This window comes from Muntiacus reevesi, chromosome 1, assembly GCF_963930625.1.
Source record: "Muntiacus reevesi chromosome 1, mMunRee1.1, whole genome shotgun sequence".
In the NCBI taxonomy this organism is placed as follows: domain Eukaryota; kingdom Metazoa; phylum Chordata; class Mammalia; order Artiodactyla; family Cervidae; genus Muntiacus; species Muntiacus reevesi.
In genome coordinates, this window is record NC_089249.1 from 225,615,903 (window position 1) to 225,639,933 (window position 24,031).

At 34.2% G+C, this 24,031-nt stretch overlaps 1 protein-coding gene across 2 annotated transcripts in view; it reads left to right on the forward strand.

The window, feature by feature from the left end:
• The window catches only part of SMAD5 (SMAD family member 5), a 57,518-nt gene extending 33,803 nt beyond the window's left edge, over positions 1–23,715 (forward strand). The window contains exons 3-8 of one of the 2 annotated variants that reach the window (XM_065918590.1): positions 2,735–2,773; positions 3,365–3,616; positions 7,659–7,778; positions 14,775–14,996; positions 16,976–17,232; positions 18,679–23,715. In XM_065918590.1, coding sequence (XP_065774662.1) covers positions 2,735–2,773; positions 3,365–3,616; positions 7,659–7,778; positions 14,775–14,996; positions 16,976–17,232; positions 18,679–18,822 — 1,034 coding nt within the window. In that variant the 3' untranslated portion in view covers positions 18,823–23,715. The remainder of the gene's footprint in view (positions 1–2,734; positions 2,774–3,364; positions 3,617–7,658; positions 7,779–14,774; positions 14,997–16,975; positions 17,233–18,678) is intronic. The other variant, XM_065918591.1, reaches the window with a different exon arrangement.
• Positions 23,716–24,031: the final 316 nt, after the last annotated feature.

The window sequence follows — 24,031 nt, forward strand, 5'->3', positions numbered from 1 at the left end:
CTGTAAAATGGGAATAATAATACTTACCTCAGGTGAGTTATGAGAATTAGATGAGTTAATGTGTGAAAAGTGCTTAGATAAAACATTAACTGGCTCAGGATAAGTTTCAAATTAAACATTTCTATAAAATAATACATTCTTGAAGCATTGGAGATAATGGGAAAGAGAAAATTATGAAAGAAATACTATTAGAACAATTCCCAGAACTGAAAATTGAATGGGCCCAATGATTGAGTAACCAGAAAAAGAGACAGAAAAAAGACCCATACGTGAAATTTTAGCATATCATGGATAAAAAGATTTTTAGAACTCCCAGAGTGAAAAAGATAGGGCACATAGAAAAGACTGGAAATGAGAACACTGGATTTTTCAATGCAGTTTTGGATTCTAGAAAAAAGTAAAGTGGTGCACCATACATTCAGAGAGAAAAAGGTTATTCTGGAATTTGTCTGTAGATAAACATAAGACAGGTTACTTTCATATAGGCAACGGCTCAAAATTTATCTTCCTTACATCCTTCTTTAGTAAACTAATAGAGAAAGAGGTCCAGGAAATGGGATCCAACTGGAGAGAAAAGAAGAGGAAGTCTAAAGACCTTGAATTTGTAGGGGACTTAAATAGCAAACTATGGAGGATCCAGGGGAGAAAATTGAACCAATAGATTGTTTATTTGTGGCACCTGAAAAATAGTACTGGTAGGAATTTATTAGATCTGTTGGACTTTGGGAAATTAGTGGTACAAACTTAAGATTAAGCAAATGAAAGACCAAGGCAATAATTATTAAAAAAAACATTGTTTAAGAGAAAATATAATACAAATTTGGCTCAGCAATGAATTGTATTTATGTAGTTTATAAAATATATAAACTATCATAAACACAGGATATTGAGTTAACCAAATTTTTATGTGACTTTATTAGGAAGAGAATGGGGAATAGAATGATTTAAGAAATCTACTTCATTTGCCATAAAAGTAAGTCTACAGATAATGTCTTGACAAAACAGTAACAGCACTGTAAGCGTTATTATTTAGTAGGGCACAAAGTGTATGTTAGAGGAAATGGATGAGAGTTTAAATTTGTTGTTTCTGGAAGCAGTTTGGTAGGAGGCTTAGAAATTGTTCTTTTTGTTTATAATCTCTTGTAGCATCTATCTTTTTAAACTATCAGTGTATTATTATTAATTTTGAATGAAAGTAATTTCTTAAAAAAGTATGTATATAGATAATATACAAGTTAAAGAGAAATTAGTGACTTTAGTTCTGTCCCAAAAAAATCCTTACTGGAGTGAATTCCGAAATAGTTATTTCACTAAGTCTTTCAGATTGCTAGAGAGCTGAACATAGACATTCTCAGTGTCTCATGTCCTACTGTCCAGTGGCAGCTACCCATCATTTTGTAAGGGAAACAGCAGTTAGTAATACATAGAAAAAAGCAGTCATATTCAGATATTAACTACATAGTCACAATGCTAATTCAGTAAAATGAAAAGAGATAAACAATACAAATTACAGAGCTTCAGATTCCTTAGTTTCATCCCTACTTCAGGGAAGAGAGATACAGCCTAGTTAATTTTAAAATAGTTTAATTTTATCTTTTGTCACTGCTAACTTGGGCAGATCCCCTGGAGAAGGGAAAGGCTACCCACTTCAGTGTTCTGACTTGGAGAATTCCATGGACTGTATAGGGGTCTCAAAGAGTTGGACATGACTGAGCACTTTCACTAAACAGTTTTAGTGAAACTAAATGTTTCACTATATATTTCACTAGATGTTTTACTCTTTCACTCTGACTCGATGTTAGAGTCAAAGGGAAATTTTTGAAAGTGAAATTATACTGATAAATACAAAAAAATTATGAAAGAGATGTGTTAGTACCTTAAGAGTTTAGAGAAATGAGATTTTACAGTTTCCTCTTGGGAAAGGTGGTCAGATGTTATTGATCACTTGAGGTTTTAGAGAAATTGAATGTTTGAATAAAGTGGATCTGTTAAAAAAATGTGTCTTTAGAACTGTTAAGTGAAAGTCGCTCAGTTGTGTCCGACTCTTTGTGACCCATGGACTATACAGTCCATGGAACACCCCAGGCCAGAATACTAGAGTGGGTAGCCTTTCCCTTCTCCAGGGGATCTTCCCAGCCCAGGGATTGAACCCAGGTCTCCTGCATTGCAGGTGGATTCTTTACCAGCTGAGCCACAAGGGAAGCCCAGTTTAAAACTGTTTATACTTGTGTATATTTTTGTTACGGTTGTGTTTAGAAAAAATCATTTTGAGTGGAAGACTTCTATCTAGGAATTGTTACTGTTTTCAATTGGGGAAACTTTACTGTAGAACATAAAATACAAGATCTCTCAAATAAAGAAAGAAGAAATGTTCAAAATTGGAAACATGGAGGCTTTCAGGACCTAGGCATAGCTGATTTCAACTTTATTCTCTAGTCTTACCTCCCAGTTTAGTGCTTAGCCCTCTGACTGTCCTTTCTTGTATCTTTCCAGCTCCTCCTCTACACCCTTGACACTCTCCACCCCAACACTTCCATGTGAAATACTTCCTGTTCTTTAAGGTCCAATCAGATGTTGTCTTTTCCACAGTATTTTGTTTGACTCCTTGCTAGCTAGCTGGGAATTCTTACCCCTGTTGAACTCTCAGTGCATTAAATTCTCTGTATTATGGCTGTTTTTGTCTATTTTTTAATTAAAAATTTTAAAGTTATATTAGCCCACTATTTTATTTCAGATTCGTATGAGCACCTTATGAAAATTACAGTCATGGACGGTAAAGAGCAAAACATGCAGAGAAGTAGAAACAGATACCTGGACTGCACACTAAGGGATGATGCTTTGGCCCACATGGTTTAGGATGTGTTCCCTGTTTCATACAGATAAAGCGAGACCAACAGCAGTAACATCTAAGGAGATGATGGCATATTTGCCTTTTTTTTCTTTTTTTGGTATCATTGACATATAATATTATATTAAGTTTCAGGTGTACAATATGGTGATTCATAGTTTTTAAAGGGTTGGGGTTATATACCAATTATAGTTTTTGTAAAACATTAGCTTTATTCCCTTTGTTGTAATTATGGTTGCTCTTAAATATGCTTACTCTCTTAGAGAATAAAAGGAATATCTTCTCTGCTTGGGTATTCTGTCTTCTAGAGTATTTTATATAGGCTGAATGCTTAGAGACTGTTTGGTTTAATTATTATGTAAATACACATTCAGGGTTCTACAAAGCAGCCCTTCCTAAAAGTAAATTGTTTTAATTGGTTTACAGTCTTCCCTTAATCCTTTCTTATCTGTCCCTTCATGTGTATGAGTTGTTTTAGTCATTGCTGACAGAAAACTTTTGATTTTTGTCTTTCAGTCTTACCTCCAGTATTAGTGCCTCGTCATAATGAATTCAATCCACACCACAGCCTTCTGGTTCAGTTTAGAAACTTAAGCCACAATGAACCACACATGCCACAAAATGCAACGTTTCCTGATTCTTTCCATCAGCCCAACAACACTCCTTTTCCCTTATCTCCAAATAGTCCCTACCCTCCTTCCCCTGCTAGCAGTACATATCCCAACTCTCCAGCAAGTTCTGGACCAGGAAGTCCATTTCAGCTCCCAGGTAAGAATTTATTTTATTGATACAAAAAATAACTCCTAAGAATTAGCATTTGTTCTAATACTGCTGATCCTCTAGGTCAACTGTTAATATGCCAAGAACTTACTATTTTTGACTATTCTTTGGTAATTGTTTGATTTCTAGAAGAGTTTTGAATTTTATTTTGCCAAGCACCATATGTTTAAAAATGCAAGTAGGTATATTTTTCAGAAAATATAATAGTCCTAAAATGTGTATGGAACCGCAAACGACCCAGAATAGCCAAAGCAGTTTTCAGAAAGAAGGACAAAGCTGAAGGCATCATACTCCCTGTTTTCAAACTGTATTATAAAGTTGTAATAATAAAAGTAATATAATATTGGCATACAAACAAACACATAGATCATGGAACAGAGTGTCGAGAAATAAACTCAAGCAAAATTTGTCAATTAATTTACGACAGAGGAGCCATGAATGTACAAGGGGGAAGGACAGTCTCTTCCATAAATATGTTGGTAAAACTGGACAGCCACATGCAAAAGGATGAAATTGGACCATTGTCTTACACCACACACAAAAATTAACTCAGATAGAGTTCAATGTAAGACCTCAAATCATAAAACTCCTAGAAGAAAATATATGTAGTAAGCTCCTTAACCTAGGCCTTGCTGATGATTTTTTTAAATTCTGACACTAAAAGCAAAAGCAACAAAAGCAAAGAAGTGAAACTACATCAGACTAAAGCATTTCTGCACAGCAAGGGAAACCATCAATAAAATAAAAGGGCAGCCTACTGAAAGAAAGAAAATTTTGCAAATGATGTATCTGATAAGGGGCTAATATTCCAGAATTTATAGGAACTCATAGGACACAGTGGGGAAAAAAAAATCTGTTAAAAAATGGGTGGGAGAGCTGGATAGATAATTATCCAAAGAAGACATACTGTTGGCCAATAGATACATGAAAAGATGCTCTACATCATTAATTGTCAGGGAAATGCAGGTCAAAACCACAGTGAGAGATTACCTTACCCTTATTTGTATTGTAAGCTGAAAAGAATGAGAATCGTAGAGTAGATGTGCACCAGTCTCTTCTGAGGATAGCAAGAAAAGTAGACATTTCAGCGGTGCCTCTGGATTCGCAGTCGGGTTGATGGAAACAAATATCCCCAGGTCATTCACCTTAAAACCTAAATAAACAAGCAATCGGCCAATCAGAGGTATAGAATCGTTATAGAATTCAAAGACTCAAGAGGCAGTTTCCTATAACAGGTTAACCTGGGGTATCCTGTAATGCACATTATTGAAGTCTCTTTTATGTACAGTTGGGAAGGTCCCCTGGAGGAGGAAATGGCAACCCACTCCAGTATTTTTGCCTAGAGAATCCCATGGACAGAGGAGCCTGGTGGGCTACAAGTCCGTGAGGTCGCAAAGAGTCGAACACAACTGAGCGCCTAAGACTAATACTTTATTACAGTGACTGTTTATCAGAAAGGTGGAAATAACAAGTGTTGGAGAGGATTTGGAGGAAAGGGAATTCTTATGCACTATTAGAATGAAAATTAGTGTGGCCAGTTTTGAAAACAGTATAGAATTTCCTCAAAAAATAAAAAATAGAACTGCCATATGCTTCTGCAATTCTACTTTTAGATACTTATCCAAAGAAAACTAACTCAGGAAGATATCACCCCTCTCATGTTTATTGTGACTTTATTTATAGTTGCCATGATTTGGAAGCAGCCCAAGTGTTCGTTTATGGATAAAGAAGATATGATAAACACACACACACACACAAATATTATCCAGCCACAGAAAAGAATGAGATCTTGCCATCTGTGACAACATGGATGAATCTTGACAGCTTTATGTTAAGTGAAATAAGACTGAGAAAGACAAATACGTTATGATCTCCGTTACATGTGGACTTAAAAAAAACAGCTAGGCTCATAGATACAGAGGACAGCCTCCTCTGGTGTTTGCCAGAGGTGGTGAAAAACCAGTTGAGGAAAGTGGGTGAACTGTTTTTATTTTTTCAGTTTACATAAATGGAAGTTTTTAAAAAAGCAAACACAATTTGGGGGAGATTGGCGATTACCCTTTAAGAACAGTGACAATAAGGTAGATAAAATTTAAAAGTTGCACTCACTCCTCCAACCCACCTTCCCTATCTCATTGCTTGATCTTTCTCTATGGCATGTATTACAGTCCAGTGTAGTATATTTTGTCTTTACTTATAATCTGCCTCTTCCCCCTCCCATCTTGTCTGTAAACTCCATGAAAAAAGGGATTTCATAGCATGTTTTGTTTATTGCTACATCTCCAGTACCTACGTCAGAGTCTAATATGCAGTAGATCCTCCAGTAAATATTTGTTAACTAAATAGATGAAATTACAGCAACGTATAAATACATTTACTGCTAACTATGTAGATATACCTATATGTTAAGTGGTTGCCAGTGCAGATGGAGAGTTTGAAGCCCAATGGTGTTAACTTGAATGATTTCATAGAGAGGAGTCCTATATACAGTAAAGGCAGAATGTAGTAAAAGCTTATCAAATACAGAAAGACAGAAAATGACTCTGTCTGATGAATGTGAAGGAAAGTAGATAATCTGGAAACAAAGTGTTGTTAGATATCAGTTGGCCGTGTATTGGACCAAATGACTAAATCTATATATGCCACTAGGCATTACAATTAAGTTCTATCAAAGCAACAAAGGAAGTAGCTATATTTGACTTAAGTTAAATATTTTCATAAAGTTTTTACTACCAAATACCATTTATCAAGTGCCTTTTATATAACTAATACTGTGATGAAAGATATCACATTAAACTTAATCTTCAGAATACCCATGTGAGATAGATATTATTGTTATTTTACAGATGGAAAATGAAGCTGGTATTAACCCCAAGAGTTTAAGTACCTTACTTAAGGTCACATAGCTAATAAGTGGGGGTTCAGGCCCAGGTTTCTCTGACTCTAAAGTCTGTGCTCTTTTAACTTTGCTACATTGCTTGTCAAATCATTTTATACTTTGGTAGGTTAAAATGAACTCCAGTTATCTTTAATTAGATAACTGATGCACTGATTTGCCTGGAGAAGGATCATAAGCAGATTTTGAAGAGGCTAAATTTTATTAATGGCATGCATGTCTTGAATGGTTAAATCATTAGAAATACTGGAATGCCTACTATTGCAGGCAGTCATATGTAAGTGTATACTTAGTGGTTTCTCTATTGCAGTGAAGTACCAATTGATGAAGTTTTGTTTTTTGAAAAGAATTTAAGTTCCAACTGTTTAATTTGCTGTTAGGTGTCTTTTCAAAAACTAATTTTCATCCTTTGTACTACAGTCAGTGCTGATTGGTAGCTCTGTCCCAAAATACATCTTGTATAAACCTTGAGGTAAAAGACAAGTTATATATTCAGATATATGTTCAGTATTTATTGTTACTGAGACAAAGAAGTATAGCTATAGCTTTTGTAAAGGTTTGCAGCCAGAAATGTTTTAACTCAAAAAAGATTTTGTAGTTCACTGTGTTTCCTTAGAGCCATTTAATAGGACATAATGCCATTGTAAGACATCGCAAAAGAATTAGATAGCTGCTGTTAGTGTAGTTGGCAAATTTTGAAAGAGCATGGTTTTATTTTCCAGTTTTAAATAACAATACAGTGTGTGATGATCTTGATAATTTAAGAATGTCTCTGTAGATATCTGAATGAGGATAATCTACGGCCTTCAGATTGACTTGCAGTAGTTGCAGTTTCTCTGAGCATATGATTCTAAGCAAATAAAGGCAAAATTCATGACCTTAAATTCTATTGTAGTGAATTTTAGCAGTGATGTTACTATGCTGGATTGGACCAAATTCATGTGGACTTGTAGTAGGTTTCTGGTGGCTAAGGGAGGTAGCATCCTGCATTTTTGTGTGTCTGTGATTTTCAGTAATGAATACTACTGGCAATCTTTTAAGAATTTTCTGATGCATTTAGATTTAATTTTGAGCAAAGTGAAGATTTTAACTATTCTTTTGGGACTCTAACTTGTTTTATTTTCTTCCTGTTAGCTGATACTCCTCCTCCTGCCTATATGCCACCGGATGATCAGATGGGTCAAGATAATTCCCAGCCCATGGATACAAGCAATAATATGATTCCTCAGATTATGCCCAGTATATCCAGCAGAGGTAAGAAGTACAATGCTTATTTTGTTGTTTTTGCTTTTTTTTTTAAAAAAAAAAAACACTTCTCATCCACTTTTAGAAGCCAGCTTTATTGAGTTATAGTTTATATGCCATTAATGTATCCATTTTAAGTATATGATTCAATGATTTTTAAAAAATGTATAAAATTTTACACCATTACCATGATCTAGTTTTAGAACAGTTTTACAATGCTTTAAAAATATCCCATATGCCTGTTTGCAATCTATTCTGTCATACCCCCAGCTCCAGAAATCATCTAATCTGTTTTTTGTACCTGTAGATTTGCCTTCTCTCATTTCATATAAATAGAATCACAGAATGTGTAGTCTTCAAGATTCATCAATTTTGTACCATGTATCAATACTTTATTCTTTTTCACTGCTGAATAGTATTTCATTGTATGGAAACACCACATTTGGTTTACCCATTTATCAGTTGATAAACATTTGAATTGTTTGTAGTTTTTTGCTAGCATGAACAGTGCTGTTATGAATGTTTGCAAATACTAAGTCTTTGTTTTTATTTTTCTGAGTCATATGGTAAATATAAGTATTTAAGAGAAACCGCCAAACAACTATAAATGGTAGTACCATTTTTATGAGTACCATATGAGTGTGCTAGTTTCTCCTACCCTTCTGACACTTGTTATTGTTTCTCTTTTTGTTTGTAGTTATTCTCTTGGGTATAAAGTGGAGTCTCCTTTGTTTTAATTTGCATTTCCCTACTGAGGAATGATTTTGAACATTTTCAATGTACCTAGCCATTCATATATCTTCTTTGGTTTATTTAAATCTTTTGCCTTTTTTTAAAATTGAGTTGTTTGTCTTATTATTGAGTTGTAAGAGTTCTGTATATATTTTGGACAGAAGTCCTTTATCAGGCATATGATTTGCAAATATTTTCTCTCACTTTGTGGATTGTCTTTTCATCTCATTAATTAATGCTCCTCTGAAGCACAAAAGTTTTTCATTTTGATGAAATTATCAGGTTTTTTTTCCCCCTGGATTATGCTTTTGGTGTTGCATCTAAAAAACCTTTGTCCCAGGGTCATAAAAATTACTCTTCTGTGTTTTCTCCTAGCAGTTCTTTAGCTCTTATATTTAGGTCTGTGATTCATTTTGAGTTAAGCTTTTTGTATGGTAATAGTCTAAAGTCATCTTTGTTCAAGTAGATACCAAGTTGATTCAAGCACTGTTTATTGATAAGAGTATCATGTTGGCTTCTCTTACAGGAATCAGTTGACTGTAAATGTAAGGTTTTATTTCAGGATGCTAAATTTTGTTATTGATCTGTATATCTTGCCCTTACAGTCTTGATTACTAAAATTTTACAGTAAGTTTTGAAAACAGGAAGTGTTAGTCCTCCAATTTTGTTCTTTTTGAAAATTGTTTAGCAATTCTACATTCTTTGCCTGTTTCCATATCATTTTAGTATCAGTTTTTCAATTTCTGTCCCCCTCAAAAAAATTCCTCCTTGGATTTTGATAGAGGTCACTTTGAATCTTTAAATCAATTTGGGGAGATAAGCCTTCATCTTCTAGTATACGGACATGGATTGTACTCTGTACTCTCCATTTGTTTAGGCCTTCAACTTCAGTATAAGTCTTTTACTTATTTTCTTTTTAAATTTATTCCTCAGTGAGTGGAATTTTTTTTAAATTTTGTGTTTGGATTCTTCATTGATAGAAATAAAATTGACTGGATGAAGGCTGTCAAAAGGCACAAACTTCCAGCTATGAGATAAATAAGTACAAGTGACATAATGTACAACATGATAAATGTAATTAACACTTCTGTGTGTTATATATGAAGTTGTAAAGAGAGTAAATCCTAAGAGGTCTCATCACAAGGAAAATGTTTTTTTTTTCCTGCTTTTTTAATTTTGTGTCTATATGAGTTGATGGAGGACCTCCCAGGTGGCTCAATGGTAAAGAATCTGCCTGCCGGTGCAGGAGGCGCAGGAGACCACAGTTTTGATCCCTGGGTCAGGAAGATTCCCTGGAAAAGGAGATGGCAAACCCACTCCAGTATTTTTGCCTGGGAAATCCCATGGACAGAGGAGCCTGGTGGGCTACAGTCTATGCGGTCGCAGAGAGTCAGACACGACTGAGCACACATGCATGGTTTGATGGATGTTCATTAAACTTATTGTGATAATCATTTCAGGATGTATATACGGCAAATCATTATGTTGTGTATCTTAAACTTATACAGTGCTGATGTCATTTGTATCTCAATAAAACTGATGAAAAAGACTTAATTTTTTTTTAAATTAAAAACTACAGTTGCCTGCATTTACAGGCAGATTCTTTACCCCTGAGCCACCTGTCTTCTGAATTTGCTTATTCTAGCGACTGCATCTAAGTGGAATCATATAATGTTTGTCCCTTTGAGTCTAGCTTATTTCACTTAGCATAATATTTTTAAGGTTTATCCAGGTTGTAGCATGTATTAGAATTTCATTCCTTTTTAAGGCTGAGAAGTATTCTGTTGTAAGCATATACCATGTTTTGTTTATCCATTTATCAGTTCATGAACATTTGGTTTGTTTACACCTTTTGGCTATTCTGAACAATACTGCTAAAAACATTGGTATACAGGTTTCTGTTTGAGTCTCTGTTTTTTAATTCATTTGGTATTATATACCTGGGAGTAGAATTGCTAGGTTTTATGGTAATTCTGTTTAGCTTTTTTGAGGAACTGCCAAACTGTTTTCCACAGTGGCTACATCATTACATTTTCACCAGCAATGCAGTGGATTTCCAATTTCTCCATATTTTTGCCAACATTTGTTATTTTCTTTTTTCTTTTGATAATAGTATCCTAATGGGTATGAAGTGGTATCTCAATTATGGTTTTTAAAGTCATTTTGTTTTGAGACCTTAAACTTCTTAATTTGTCACAAGTTTACATGAAGTAAGGTATTGCCACTTTAGTTTCTTGAAATAATGGTGTCCTTGTGTGTATTGTATAGTGTTTGTGATGATATGGGATGACTGTATGTCCCATAAGCCCCGCATTCCTAAGAATAAATTTCAGGCCCCCTAATAATAATCTTGTTAATGTTTAAATAATACCTTGGCTTTTTCAGGATTAGAATTTATCTAGGAATTTTGTCATATTAATTTACTTAATATTCATAGTATCTACCTTCATTTAGAGCAAACTGTCTCAGAACATGAATTTCTGGATTTGAATTCCTGCATCTCTACTTATTTGCTTTGCAGCTTAGAGTGGCTTTTAAAATATATCTAAGCCTAAATCTCTCCATTTGTAAAATAAAGAGATAATAAATACATAGGAGTTATTAGTATGTTGATTGAATTTGACTGTATTTATGATGATCTTAGTATATATACAGCATCAGGTAATTCCCCCAAAATGGTATTATCATCTTCTTTCTAAAAATTTGGAGTATGTTTACCCCATCTATCATTTTCCTTCTTTCTTTTGATTCTCCAGAGATCAGAGAGTGCAGTTTAGTAGTGATGTATGTTAAATATTTCTTGGATTATAGTTTCTTAGCCAAACAACTGAGTCCCTTTAGAAGAACCTGGCACTCAAGTCTTCCCACCCTCCTAGACGTTTTTTTTCACCAGAGTTTCTTCTCAGTTGGGAAATTAGAGTTAAATTGCAATGCCATGAATCACCAGTTAACAAGATGTCCTTTGCCTTGAGCAGAGTTGCAGAGCTTTTGATTTTCTTCTTTTCATTCTAACCAAAATTGTCTTTTTTGTTTTGCTTATCTTGGCTCTAGTCTTTCATGACACTGTTATAACTTCCTGCTACTCATCTATATGTGTGTTTGATTATGAGTCCCTCCTTGTTCCATCTTTCATATAAATTTCTTTAAAATCTGAGCTCTTAGAACTTTGCTTTATAGGTCCTCACTTTTTTTTCCTGTACCTCCTCATCTGAATTCTTTGCAGTTGAATAATTAAAACTGAGTTTTAAAAGTCAGCCAACTCTTTTGTGGTGTCTACATAGTCAGTGTGACTTACTCTTAACGTTTTTCTTGGACTTTTTAAAAAATTTCTGCCTTTCTTGAAAGAAAACTGACAATTCATGACTTCTCTTTCTGATATCAGCTCCAAGACAGACACTCTACTAGTGCTGGATGCAGAGCTTCTATGTGTCTCTTCCATCCATTGCGTCCATTAGGAATTATTGATTTTTAATACTGGTAAGAATTTGGCCAGTGTTTTATATTTTATACAAAGCTTTCTCCATACACTGTTCTGGCATTTAAAGCTTCAAATGTGTACCACCTTTTACCCAAAGGACACTCATTTGGTTGTGATTTTTCTTTCCTTCCTTTTTTTTTAAACTATTTTTTAGATTCACAGCAAATTTGAGTGAAAAGTAGAGTTCCCACATACCCTTTCCCCCTACACATGTACAGCTTCCCCCACTACCTGCACCAGAGTGATACATTTATTACAATCTATGAACCTACATTGATACATCACTATCACCCCAAATGTATAATTTACATTAGGATTCATTCCTGGTATTATACATTCCTTGAGTTGTAACAAATGAATAATGACATGTATCCATCCTTTATAGTATCATATAGAATAATTTCACTGCTTTAAAAATCCTCTGTGCTCTGCCTGTTCATTCTCCCTCTTTCCTAGCCCCTGGCAACCACTGATCTTTTTATTGTCTCTATAGTTTTGCCTTTTCCAGACTGTCTTATAATTGGAATCTTATAGTATGTAGCCTTTTCTTCACTTAGTCATATGCACCTAAGTCCTTCCCCTCCATGTCTTTTCATGGCTTGATAGTGCATTTCTTTTTCGTGCTGAATAATATTTGGTTGTTTGGTGTACTGCAGTTTATTTATCCATTCACATATTGAAGAATATCTTGGTTGCTTCCAAGTTGCAGCCATTATAAACAGTTTCTGTAAACATCTCTCTGAAGTTTTTGTGTGGACCTAAGTTTTTTACTCCTTCAGGCAAATAGTGCGAAACACATTTGCTGGATTAAGAGTTTGTTGCTTTGTAAGAAGTCAACAGATTGTCTTCCCAAGTGGCTGTACCATTTTACATTCTCGCCAGCAGTGAATGAGAGTTTCTATTGCTCCCCATCTTCACCAGCATTTGGGATTGTCAGTGTTTTGGATTTGGCAATTCTAATGGTTTTGGTAATTCTAATGCAGTAGTATCTCCTTGCTATTTTGATTTGCATTTCCCTGGTGACATACAATGTGGAGCATCTTTTTATATGCTTATTTGCTTTTATGTATATCTTCTTCAGTGAGGTGTCTGTTCATATCTTTGACCAGTTTTTCTCATTGGCTTATTCATTTTCTTATTGAGTTTTAAGAGTTCTTTGTGCAACAGTCCTTTACTAGGACTTGTCTTTACAAATATATTCTCCTATTCTATGGCTTGTCTTCTCATTCTGTTGACAGTGTCTTGAACAGTAGAAGTTTTTAATTTTTAATGAAATCTAGCCTATCAATTATTTCTTCAATGATCATGCCTTGGTATTGTATCTAAAAAGTCATTACCATATTCAAGGTCATCTATATTTTCTCCTCTGTTTTCTTGAGTTTTATAGTTTTATATCATATCTCTGTGATCTATTTTTGAGATGATTTTAATAGAGTGTCTACTATAGTTTTATAGCCAGTTTTTAAGTTGGATGGTGTTAGTCTTCTTGGTTTGGTTTTCAGTATTGTGTTGGCTCTTCTGGGTCTTTTGCCTTTCCATGTAAACTTCAGGATCAGTTTACAAGATGATTTGCTGAAGTTTTTATTGGGATTTCATTCACTCTTAAGTCATGGTGGGGAGAACTGAGGCTTCCTGCACATGATCATAGACTGTCTCTCTACTTATTTAGTTCCTTCTTTGAATTCTTTATTTAGAATTTCATAGTTTCAATATGTATATCTTACTTGTTTTGTTTGTTTTTTACCTAAATATTTCATTGTTTGAGTGCTGCTATGAATGATAATGAATTTTATTTCAAATTCTACTTGCTTGTTGCTGGTATAGAAAAGTGATTGACTTTTGTATATTAACCTTCTATCCTACAACTTTCCTATAATTGCTTATCAGTTCTAGGAGGTTTTCTGTCAATCATTTCAGATTTTTTGCATAGATAATCTTGTCATTTGTGAACAAAGACAGTTTTATGTCTTCCTTCTCAATCCATATAACTTTTATTTTCTTTTCTCTTACTGCATTAGCTGGGATTTCCAATATACTGTTGAAAGGGAGTGGTGAGCACATCCTTGCCTTGTTACTGATCTTAGCAGAAAAACTTCTAGTTTTTCACCCTTAAGTATGACATTAGCTGGAAGTTTTTTATAAATGTTCTTTATATCAAGTTGAAGAAATTACCCTCTATTCCTAGTTTGCTAATAGCCTTAATTTTTTAGTCCAAATTTTTGTTTAAAATAATTTTACAAATGCTGGTATAGTTGTTTTTCAGTTTGTTGAAACAGAGCTTTTATCATCTCAAATTTAAACCTGGATTCGATTCTGCTTGAAAAGCAACTTAAAATGTGATGTTGCCCATCCTTGTATATGTATAATTTTTAAAAAAACTTTTATGGTCAAAGCGTTTCTGGGGAATTTCCTGGCAGTCCAGTGGTTAAAATTTCACCTTCTGATGCAGGGAGGGTGGGTTCGATCCCTGGTCAGGGAGCTAAGACCCCATATGCCCCCTGGCCAAAAATCAAAACATAACAGCAACAGAAGCAACAAATTCAATAAAAATTTCATTGTAACAAATGCAATAAAGACTTTTAAAATGGTCCATATCAAAAAAATCTTTTTAAAAAAAAAGCACATCTGTTGTTTGTTTTTTTGATACAGACCGAAAGCCAACAATGAGACGTCAGTGAAATATCTGAAAATTTTCTTTTTAATATAGTGCTTGAGTTGGGTTAAAGGAAACACCAAAATAGTCTTGAGTTTCTGATAATCATTAAACATTGTTTTTGTGTCTGGTTTGTTCACAGATGTTCAGCCTGTCGCCTATGAAGAGCCCAAACATTGGTGTTCAATTGTCTATTATGAATTAAACAATCGTGTTGGGGAAGCTTTTCATGCATCTTCTACTAGTGTGTTAGTAGATGGATTCACAGATCCTTCGAATAACAAAAGTAGATTCTGCTTGGGATTGTTGTCAAATGTTAATCGTAATTCAACAATTGAAAACACTAGGCGACATATTGGAAAAGGTAATTTTGTAATTTTCCTCCATTCAGTTGAATTCAGTTGTTTGTTGTGCTTGCTATGTACTCTGCATTATGTAAGGGCATACAAAGAAGCTTAAGGCCTGGTCTTGCCCCAGGTTGCAGATACAGAAGAATGTATTAAGTAGAGATGTACTCAGACTTCTTTTCTTTATCCTGCCTATTTTTCTTCATAGTACTTAGGATCTGAAACCATACTATTCTATGTTTTTTCATTTTCAATCTTAACTGAAATACAAGCTAGACAGAAATTTGCATTGTTCATAACAGTATCTTTAGTAATTAGAACAATGCCTGGCTCATAGTATATACACAAGAAATATTTGTAAAATATATGAATGCTAGTGAAGGATTAAAATTTTTGAATTATGATCTTTGTGGAATATTTTGGGTTGAGATGACTTGTAAGAATTTCCATTATGATGGAGAAACAGGGTTACTGGTAGGAAATCCAGTTTGAATGACGTTTCGCTACCACTCTGCCCACCTTTTAAATTCAGGTAACAGGGTTCTATTTATAAGTCATCCTCCAAGACAGTTGCCACAACAGACAAGGAACTTTTCACATTGCAGTGAAATTGTCTCATGCCTTAAGTGGTCAGAGAGGAAACCTGTCCCAGGAAGGGCTGTTTGCCTGTCTTTGAAGTTTTGTTTTTACTACTTTCCACTTTTTGCTGCTTTGACCTGAGAAGGTCTTAGGAACAAAAAGTAAATAACTTTAATTGTAATGTGATTTCTTACAGAAGAGACTCAGAAAAATGCTGTGTCCAAAAATAAATTGGAAAGAAAGTTTCCATTCTTTTCTGACTGAACTATTAACTTGCTATGATTTTTTAGGTAAAAATGCCCCACTTCTATGCATTGATTTTTCCATTCTACAGTAGGATAATTTAAGAGAAAGCTTGGTGAATTCTTAAATACTAGACTCATTTTACCTTTTTTTTCCCCAGTATATAGTTCTAGGAGCCTTTCTTCCAGGGGTCCATTTTTATTTGCTCAGAAACAGAACATACTTTTTAATGTCATAGCCTGATACCAGTCTGTGAATCACACATATGTACTACAATGGTCTTTTTACTACATGCAGTAGTGAAAAGTTGGGAACAACTTAAGCTTTAGCTATATAGTTTGAACTTTTAAATAGTGAACATTCATATATTATTTATATATTTTTTAAAATATCGAAAACATTTTTTAAAGGAAAATAAAGTAAATCTGCCATTTAAAGACTCTTCCTGTAACCTGAAATTATATGACTTAGCTTGCTTTCTTTTTTTTGTCAATGGTGCAAACCCTTCCATTAGCAAAAAGAGTGCACAACTCTTTTGCCAACCAACTATTCATGATAGTTGATAGCACTGAACATTTCTTTGAAAGACTCATCATAAGGTGCCTTCTTGGGGGATTTTTTTGGTCATTGTTTCTCTCATAGAGATAATGAAAGATTGTTGGAAAAGGGGGGAAAAAAGCAACTCTGAGAACTGATAGCCTAATATGCTGCCAACTTGAGGCTTAATCATTTTAGATTTAAGCAGACACTCAGTTCAGTTCAGTCGCTCAGTCGTGTCGGACTGTTTGCAACAGGCTTCCCTGTCTATCACCAACTCCTAGAGCCTGCTCAGACTCATGTCCATCGAGTTGGTGATGCCATCCAACCATCTCATCCCCTGTCATCTCCTTCTCCTCCTGCCTTCAGTCTTTCCCAGCGTCAGGGTCTTTTTCAATGAGTTAGATCTTCACATCGGGTGGCCAAAGTATTGGAATTTCAGCTTCAGCATTAGTCCTTCACATGAATATTCAGGCAGTCATTAGCCTCGACTATCTTCAGCAACATAAGGCCATCTAGTGGTAGTTTGTTTGAAGACTTGCTCTATAGTAGCTATTTTGTCTGTACCTCATGCACCCTCTTCAGTTTTATTATACTGCTTTGTTAAGTTGACTCTTGTAATTCCTGTATTTTTAAGGTGTTCATCTGTACTATGTTGGTGGAGAGGTATATGCAGAGTGCCTCAGTGACAGCAGCATATTTGTTCAGAGTAGGAACTGCAACTTTCATCATGGCTTTCATCCTACCACTGTCTGTAAGATTCCCAGCAGCTGCAGCCTCAAAATTTTTAACAATCAGGAGTTTGCTCAGCTTCTGGCTCAGTCTGTCAACCATGGATTTGAGGCAGTATACGAGCTCACCAAAATGTGTACCATTCGAATGAGTTTTGTCAAGGTGAGTGGGTTGAGACCTGTAGCTTAATTTGAGTCACTGTAACATATAACATATGTATTATATGTCTGTAGGTTATAATTTTTAAAAGTCTGTGTTAAATGAAAGATAGTAATTACTTCTGACCTGATTCAACTGGTTTCTAAAGAAAATTCTTAACTTTATAACTTAAACCACATGATTGGTCTGTGATTTTATTTTATAATTCAGACATTATAATAAAATGCTTGATATTGGTATTGAATAGGGGCTGAGTTTATAAAGAATTTCAGTTAAATTTTAGCTAAATTGCTAAGAAGTATTTAATATTAAAACTGCTTTTTAAGTTCCTTAACTTTCAGCAATTTCAATTATTACTAGATCCCTTAGGTTGACTTAAAGAATTCATCACCATAATAAAAGTATTTTTCCTTGTTTTAAGCTCTGTTATTAAGGATTTGCAAAATTGAAAGAACTTTTCGAATTTATCATTTGCTCTTGGCCTGATTTTATTGGCATTGCAAATGATCATTCATGAGCAAAATTTAGAAAGAATTTTAGTGATCTCTTTTAGCAACCTGTAATGTATCCACTTGTTCCTTAAGGATTTAGCCAAAGAAGAGTAATTGTCAAATGCTCTGTGTGGGATTTTTTCTTTCTGGTCCACAGTCCCACAGCCCAGTGTTCCTTGCTGCTTGTTAAAGGCCTTTTTGTTGCAGCAGTTTATCAGTAGCCCTGAAGGCATTTCCCTTCCTTGTTATAGAAACATGGCTTTGCATGTTTAATCTAGTTCCCCACTCCATCCTCATCACACCCCACTTGATTTTCCTAGGCAAGGACTACTGTAAGCAGTAAAGCAGAGAACTTAATACATCCAGCAAATAAAAGTGAAAAATTCTGTTTTATTCTTTGGAGTTTTAGGCTACAGTGGTGCAGCTCAGTTCATCCCAGTAGTGTCCCGTCTTAGAGGATGATGATATATCACTGCCACTTTAACTACATGTGCATGCATTTGATCAGTTTTACAGTGCCTTATCTGATGTTTAAAAAAAAACCTAAAAATTAAAATTTTTTGTTAACAAAATCTGATGCGAACTTACATGAGGCTACATATAGTTTTTATTTATCCATTAAAGAGAGACTGTAGCTCATTGCAGAATTGTTAATGTTTTAATTATGAGATATTGCACCATTACTAACTTTCTAAAAATTAAAAAAAAAAAGAATTCTGGAACGTATCTTGCCTCCAGGATTTCTGTTAAGGGATTACATGTTGTTATGATGATGCAGCTGTTGTTTTGCTTTTAATTCCATGGTGAATACTAAGATTGGTTTTGAGAGTTTTTCTTTCAGGTTACATTTTGTATATCTCTAATGTTAAAGTTTATTTTTTGTTAGTGTGTGGAAATTGGTTTAGACTGGTTAATGATTTAAAAAATGGCTTGTTGTTTTATCTGTTCATTTTCATAGGGCTGGGGAGCAGAGTATCACCGGCAAGATGTTACCAGCACCCCATGTTGGATTGAGATTCATCTTCATGGGCCTCTTCAGTGGCTAGATAAAGTCCTTACACAGATGGGCTCCCCGCTAAACCCCATTTCTTCTGTTTCATAGTGCAGAACTATTCATTCTCAGTTATATTATTAGTGGACTTGTTTTAATTTTAGGGAAACTTCCAGTACAGATACTGTGAGCTTACATGGAAAACAGATTTTACAGCTTATTCTTTTTCTACATAATTGTGACCAATACATTTGTTTTTATGATGAATCAACATTTGTTTGTATTCATGTTCATGTGATTAACTCTCAAAAGTGTTGTGAAAGGTGCAGAGTAAGTATTGTGCCCCGGTTCAAAAGTTTGGCATTGATCTTAAACTGGAACGTACTTTTGCCTTATTGTCCCAACAGTTTTTTTATTTGTGAAATTTTTTTTGGAAAAGTAATACATCACATGATAAAAAATTTTAATAGTATAAAAGGGTGTCCAATGAAAGTCTTCCGTTTTAGCCTTGATTCTGAAGAACTGTGCTTTTACCAGTTTCTTAGTCCCACCAACTTTAAAAAAGTATATATCATTGTTTTATAAAAGCATATGGTAGGGACTTAAAAGAAACTATAAAAAGTCTTTTATCTGAAGGAACACTATGCACTGCTCTAACAAGTAGTGTTCAATAAAAGCCGAGTGATAATTTTCTAATGACATCATAAAACTTACATTTAATACAGCTAAATGTCGTCAGTGTGTTGTGACTCCATTCAGTATATCTTTTGTAAAACTTTTCCTTTTTTAAAAAAAGATACTGCGAACAGCAGATCTCCATTATATGTCATTTACTCACTTCGGTCGTGAATTCTGCTTCATAGCTGGTGACAGTGCGCGCATGGCCTTGTTCAGCTGTGTTTGCTGCTTTTGGCCAAGAACTCTAATTTTGACATGCATTAATCTTTTATTTTGCACTTTGATGGGTGACAGTTTTTAGTGTAACCTTTGTGAAACACACTCTAGTGACTTGGACTTAAGTGCTCATCCTTGCTTCCTTGGTACCCCTTTTGTATTAAACACTGCAGTTTATAGATTACAGTTATAGAAAGTTATTCTTTTTCTAGCTTTTGTTGTATTTTCAACCTAGCTTATTAGACTGTTATCCTGTAGCTCCAATTTAAGGTTTCTTTTTAATTCCCTGCAGTTTTATGGATGATATTAATATTGGAAAATCTACTTAATCCCATTGCTGTTAACTTACATCAGTCTCTCATGCAGGAACCTGTGTCTTATAATCATAGGAGCCTCTTCAGTCTGGCCCCAACAATGAGGCCACCTATCTGATGTATGAATCAGTCAGCAGTGGTTATTGATCTAGCTGGTTTGAAAACATTCACATATCAAAGAATACAGACTGTTCTCTCAGTTACCATGCATGCTCTTCCATTTTTTTAAGAACCTATGTGGATGCTAGTCTCAACAATCCTTAGGGAGGAAAGACACAAAAACTCTAAAATATTCTTTTAATCAGCCATACGTAAGGGCTTTGAGTGAAGGACTCATAACCTCTTTTCCTAAGAAACAGTACAGTGGACACTTAGTTATGGCATGAAGAACAAAGATGTTACTTTGGGGGGGAAAATCACCTAATTTACTTACTAGAAGAAGCTTATTTTCCAGTGTCTTTTAAAAATACATGGAGCCATGTCCATCTTCTTTTTAAAATGTTAGTTTCATTAGACTTTCTTCTTTGCCCTTTCTGCTTCTATGAGGAAAAAAATGCATTTTTGAGGAAAGGAGAATGCAGTTTTTTGTTTTCCATAACATTATTTACTGCTTTTATAAAGTGCAGCCAATGGATGGTTTTAGTTTTCTCAGATGCAGTGCCATTCATGTTTCAGCTCTCAGTCCTTTGCTAAGTTAAAATCTCTTGACAGTAACCTGAGCCTTAAACATCAGTTTTATACGACATGCATTCTCAGTCTTCCAGAACTGTGTCAGCCACACAAAAGAGGATTATTTGCTTAGTGATAGAACTTAGCTATTTACATCATTGTAAACTTGGCCAGGTTCATGGCACAATCTTTGAAATACATTTGTAGAAAAACCACCTAGCATGACTGGCATATGCATGTAATCAGCATCAGTGGGCCTGAACTGATGGAAACTCTTGTTTTTATTGATGCTTTCAACTGAGTTAATTAAAAATTGTTTTTATTCATATAGCAACCTTTAGAGTTAGCAAGATTTTATGTGATTGGCTTTTTCTGTGTTTTCTCTAAGGTGTTGTCTCATGAATGACAGTACTGAAGCTATTAACTGATAAGAGTTTCATGGAAAAGTAGCAGCCTGTTGTATTTCCTAAAAGCTGTTAACTCCACACCCCTGGGTTTTACATGAAAACTTCATTCAGTCCAGCTGATCCTGTAATTCTTGAGGATGCTCAGTACAGGAATGGATGGAAAATAAAAATTAGCCAGTGAGATTAAAAAAACTAAAATTTTACCAATGAGAAAATTACCTCTGAAAGAAACCATTTTATAAAATTACAATTTTAAGTTTTTATTTAATCTCCAGAATGGTTTATAGTCAAATTTATGAAAGCATCATCACACCCAGAATAATCTTATTTTATAGCATTACAACATATAAATATATGCCAACTGAAAAGACAGAGTCTGGGAATAATAAAACTACAACCAGTTTGGTAAATGCAAAAAAGAGGAATAGAATCAAAATTAATCTCAGTAATGTATTAAAGCAACAAAAATATACTGACTGGAAAAAAAAAACAACAGAATTAAGAGGTGCATTTGACTACTATATCTCTACATAATTACCTGGCTTAAGTTATGGAATATAAACTAGTAGGCATGTTATTGATCTACTGAAGTGAACTTTTTTTCTTTAGAGAAAATTTAAAGAAAACATCGATCTAAATGTCAGATGTATACAACAGAGTATAAATCATTTTTTCCATTCTCTTGTTATGTAAGTAAACTATGGTAATAGAATTGGCTGGGTTTCTGAGGTGAAATCCACAGTAAGATTACTAGATAGTTCAGTAAGTTATACCTAACAGTATGAAAAGAGAGTATAGCTATTTTATACTTTTCATAACATTTGAGAGTAAGACATTCCTTTAGGATGGAAAATGATCAGTAAGTATTTAGATCTGAAGTCTATTGTCAAGATAAGGACTGGGGCTCACATTATATAACCTTCAGTATTACCTTAGAGTACCTGGAAGAAACAGTTCCCCTGTCATATTTAAAGGAGAAAGTTTATGCAAAAGTGAAATCATGCCAGTAACAGAGAACCTCTTAATTCAAGTTTGATAGTACCTGTTTGAGTGTTGTACTTGCGTTGCAGAGAGCATCTAATATTCCAGTTTAGATCCGTTTCTTTGTACTTTTTCTGGTTGCTTGCTTAATGTTACTTTAGGTCATTATAACTCTCCCACTTAAAATATATTAATATCTTTTATATTTTCTGAAGAATGAAACATCTTTTTATAATTGTTAAATTTAACTTCTAGTGATAATTAAAATTTTGGAACTTAGAAGAGGCTCAGAGCTTTTCCTTATCTTATTATAATAGATTCTTACTTAAATCTCTCTGGTAGGAATTATGAATGTGTCCTCATTATACCCATCAAATAAGCAAAAGTAGATAGCCTGATGGTTTTAGAAGTTTTTGGTGATTTTTATTGGTGGGAGTTTTCCTAAGTATTGGTTTATGGACATTTCTTCAGATACTAGCACAGCATTTCTTGGGTGGTAATCTCAGGTTTGATGCCTGTCTCCCTCAGAGAGTAGCGTTTTCCTCACTAACACAGGTGGGACCCTGAGGAGGTTTCCTTCTCATAGAAGATGCATGTGTGGAGAGAGAATCTGAGGCATTTCTTCTGTGTAAACAGTTCTACCTGCTAAACGGAAAGGTGGACAGTTCTTTGCAGTTCACTGGATTACAGTTTAGCATGTCCTAATTACAAGAGGTAAGAGTATTTGTCAAGCCTTTGTTATATTGGATTTTTCATAATAGAAACTTCTCTTTTAAAATGAATTATTGTAATTGAAGTGTTACTTTAAAATTGGATGATTTACAGAAACCAATGAGAAGGATTAAGTATCAATTTTTTTTTTTTTAAAGAAGAGCTTATGCTGTAATATTTGCTGGTAGTAATTGCTGTAAAACAAGTGATGAGTTGTTTTATTGAAAAGATCCAGTCTCAGAGCAGGATTCTTCTGTTATTTATGACAGAGTGAAAAAGGTTTGTTTGGTTCTCATTCAAATAATTCAGTTCTTAAAATTCTTAAAATTTTAAATTGTTGTAAACCATGGTCCTTTAAGGATTTATTTGAGGATACTGTTTTTTAAAAGTTTGAATTTTTGTGTAGAGGTAGTTTTTTTTGTTTGTTTTTACCCCATCGATAGATAGTGCCTTCTTAATACTAGCTGGTGTGTTAGCTATAACAAAACTCCAGTGAGGCCAAACAATCCCAAATAAAGAAGAAATCTTTTATTAGAGTCAGAAATCTTTTATAATAGTCTAATACCATTGAAGATGATGTTGCTTTGATTTATTCATAAAGTATTTTAACTGTAGGGACTCTTGAAGATAATAGTTGGGCCAGTGCATTTCTTTTCAACGTGGTTGGTTAAAGTTGCATTTTGAAAGTCGCTTATATTAAAATTGAGTAGGATTGTAATCATGAAAAGTGGGTATATGTATATGTAATCCTGCCAGTGTTCTCTTAAAAAGATACTTCATATGAGGATAATAAAGACCAAACCAATGGCTGCACTATAGGTCTGCTTCTTACTTGTCCTTGTTCTCTTTCTGTTTATGTTGTAGAAAATGAAATTATAGCAACATGCTTCAATTCTGTTATCATTTTGATACTTAAAAATACGTATTAGGTTTTACTATATTGTGCTTTTCAAAGCCATAACTCTTTTAAGAACTTTGTTTTTGCATATTGTTTGCTAATACTTTATTTTAATAAATCTCAAAATCTGCTTAATGTGTGTTTTTGTTTGTTTGGGAGGGGCGCTTCTCTTTTGATTTGACATTATTTTGTTGAGGGGAGTCTTAAAAACAATGAGACTCGGTTTCTGTGACCAGCTGTGTTATCTGTGTTTGTGCACTAGTGATAGAAAATGAATATACAAACCTTTCCAGCCAGCTTGAGGTTTGCTCGGAGTAATCAGTATGTTTTATTCTGTTTATAAGAGAGTTGATGTGTTTTTCTTTGTTAGTTTAGTTTTGTTTTGTTTTGAAAAGGGATTTGAATCTAGAGTCTGGGATTTTTTAGTTTAACCACTAATTTCCCTT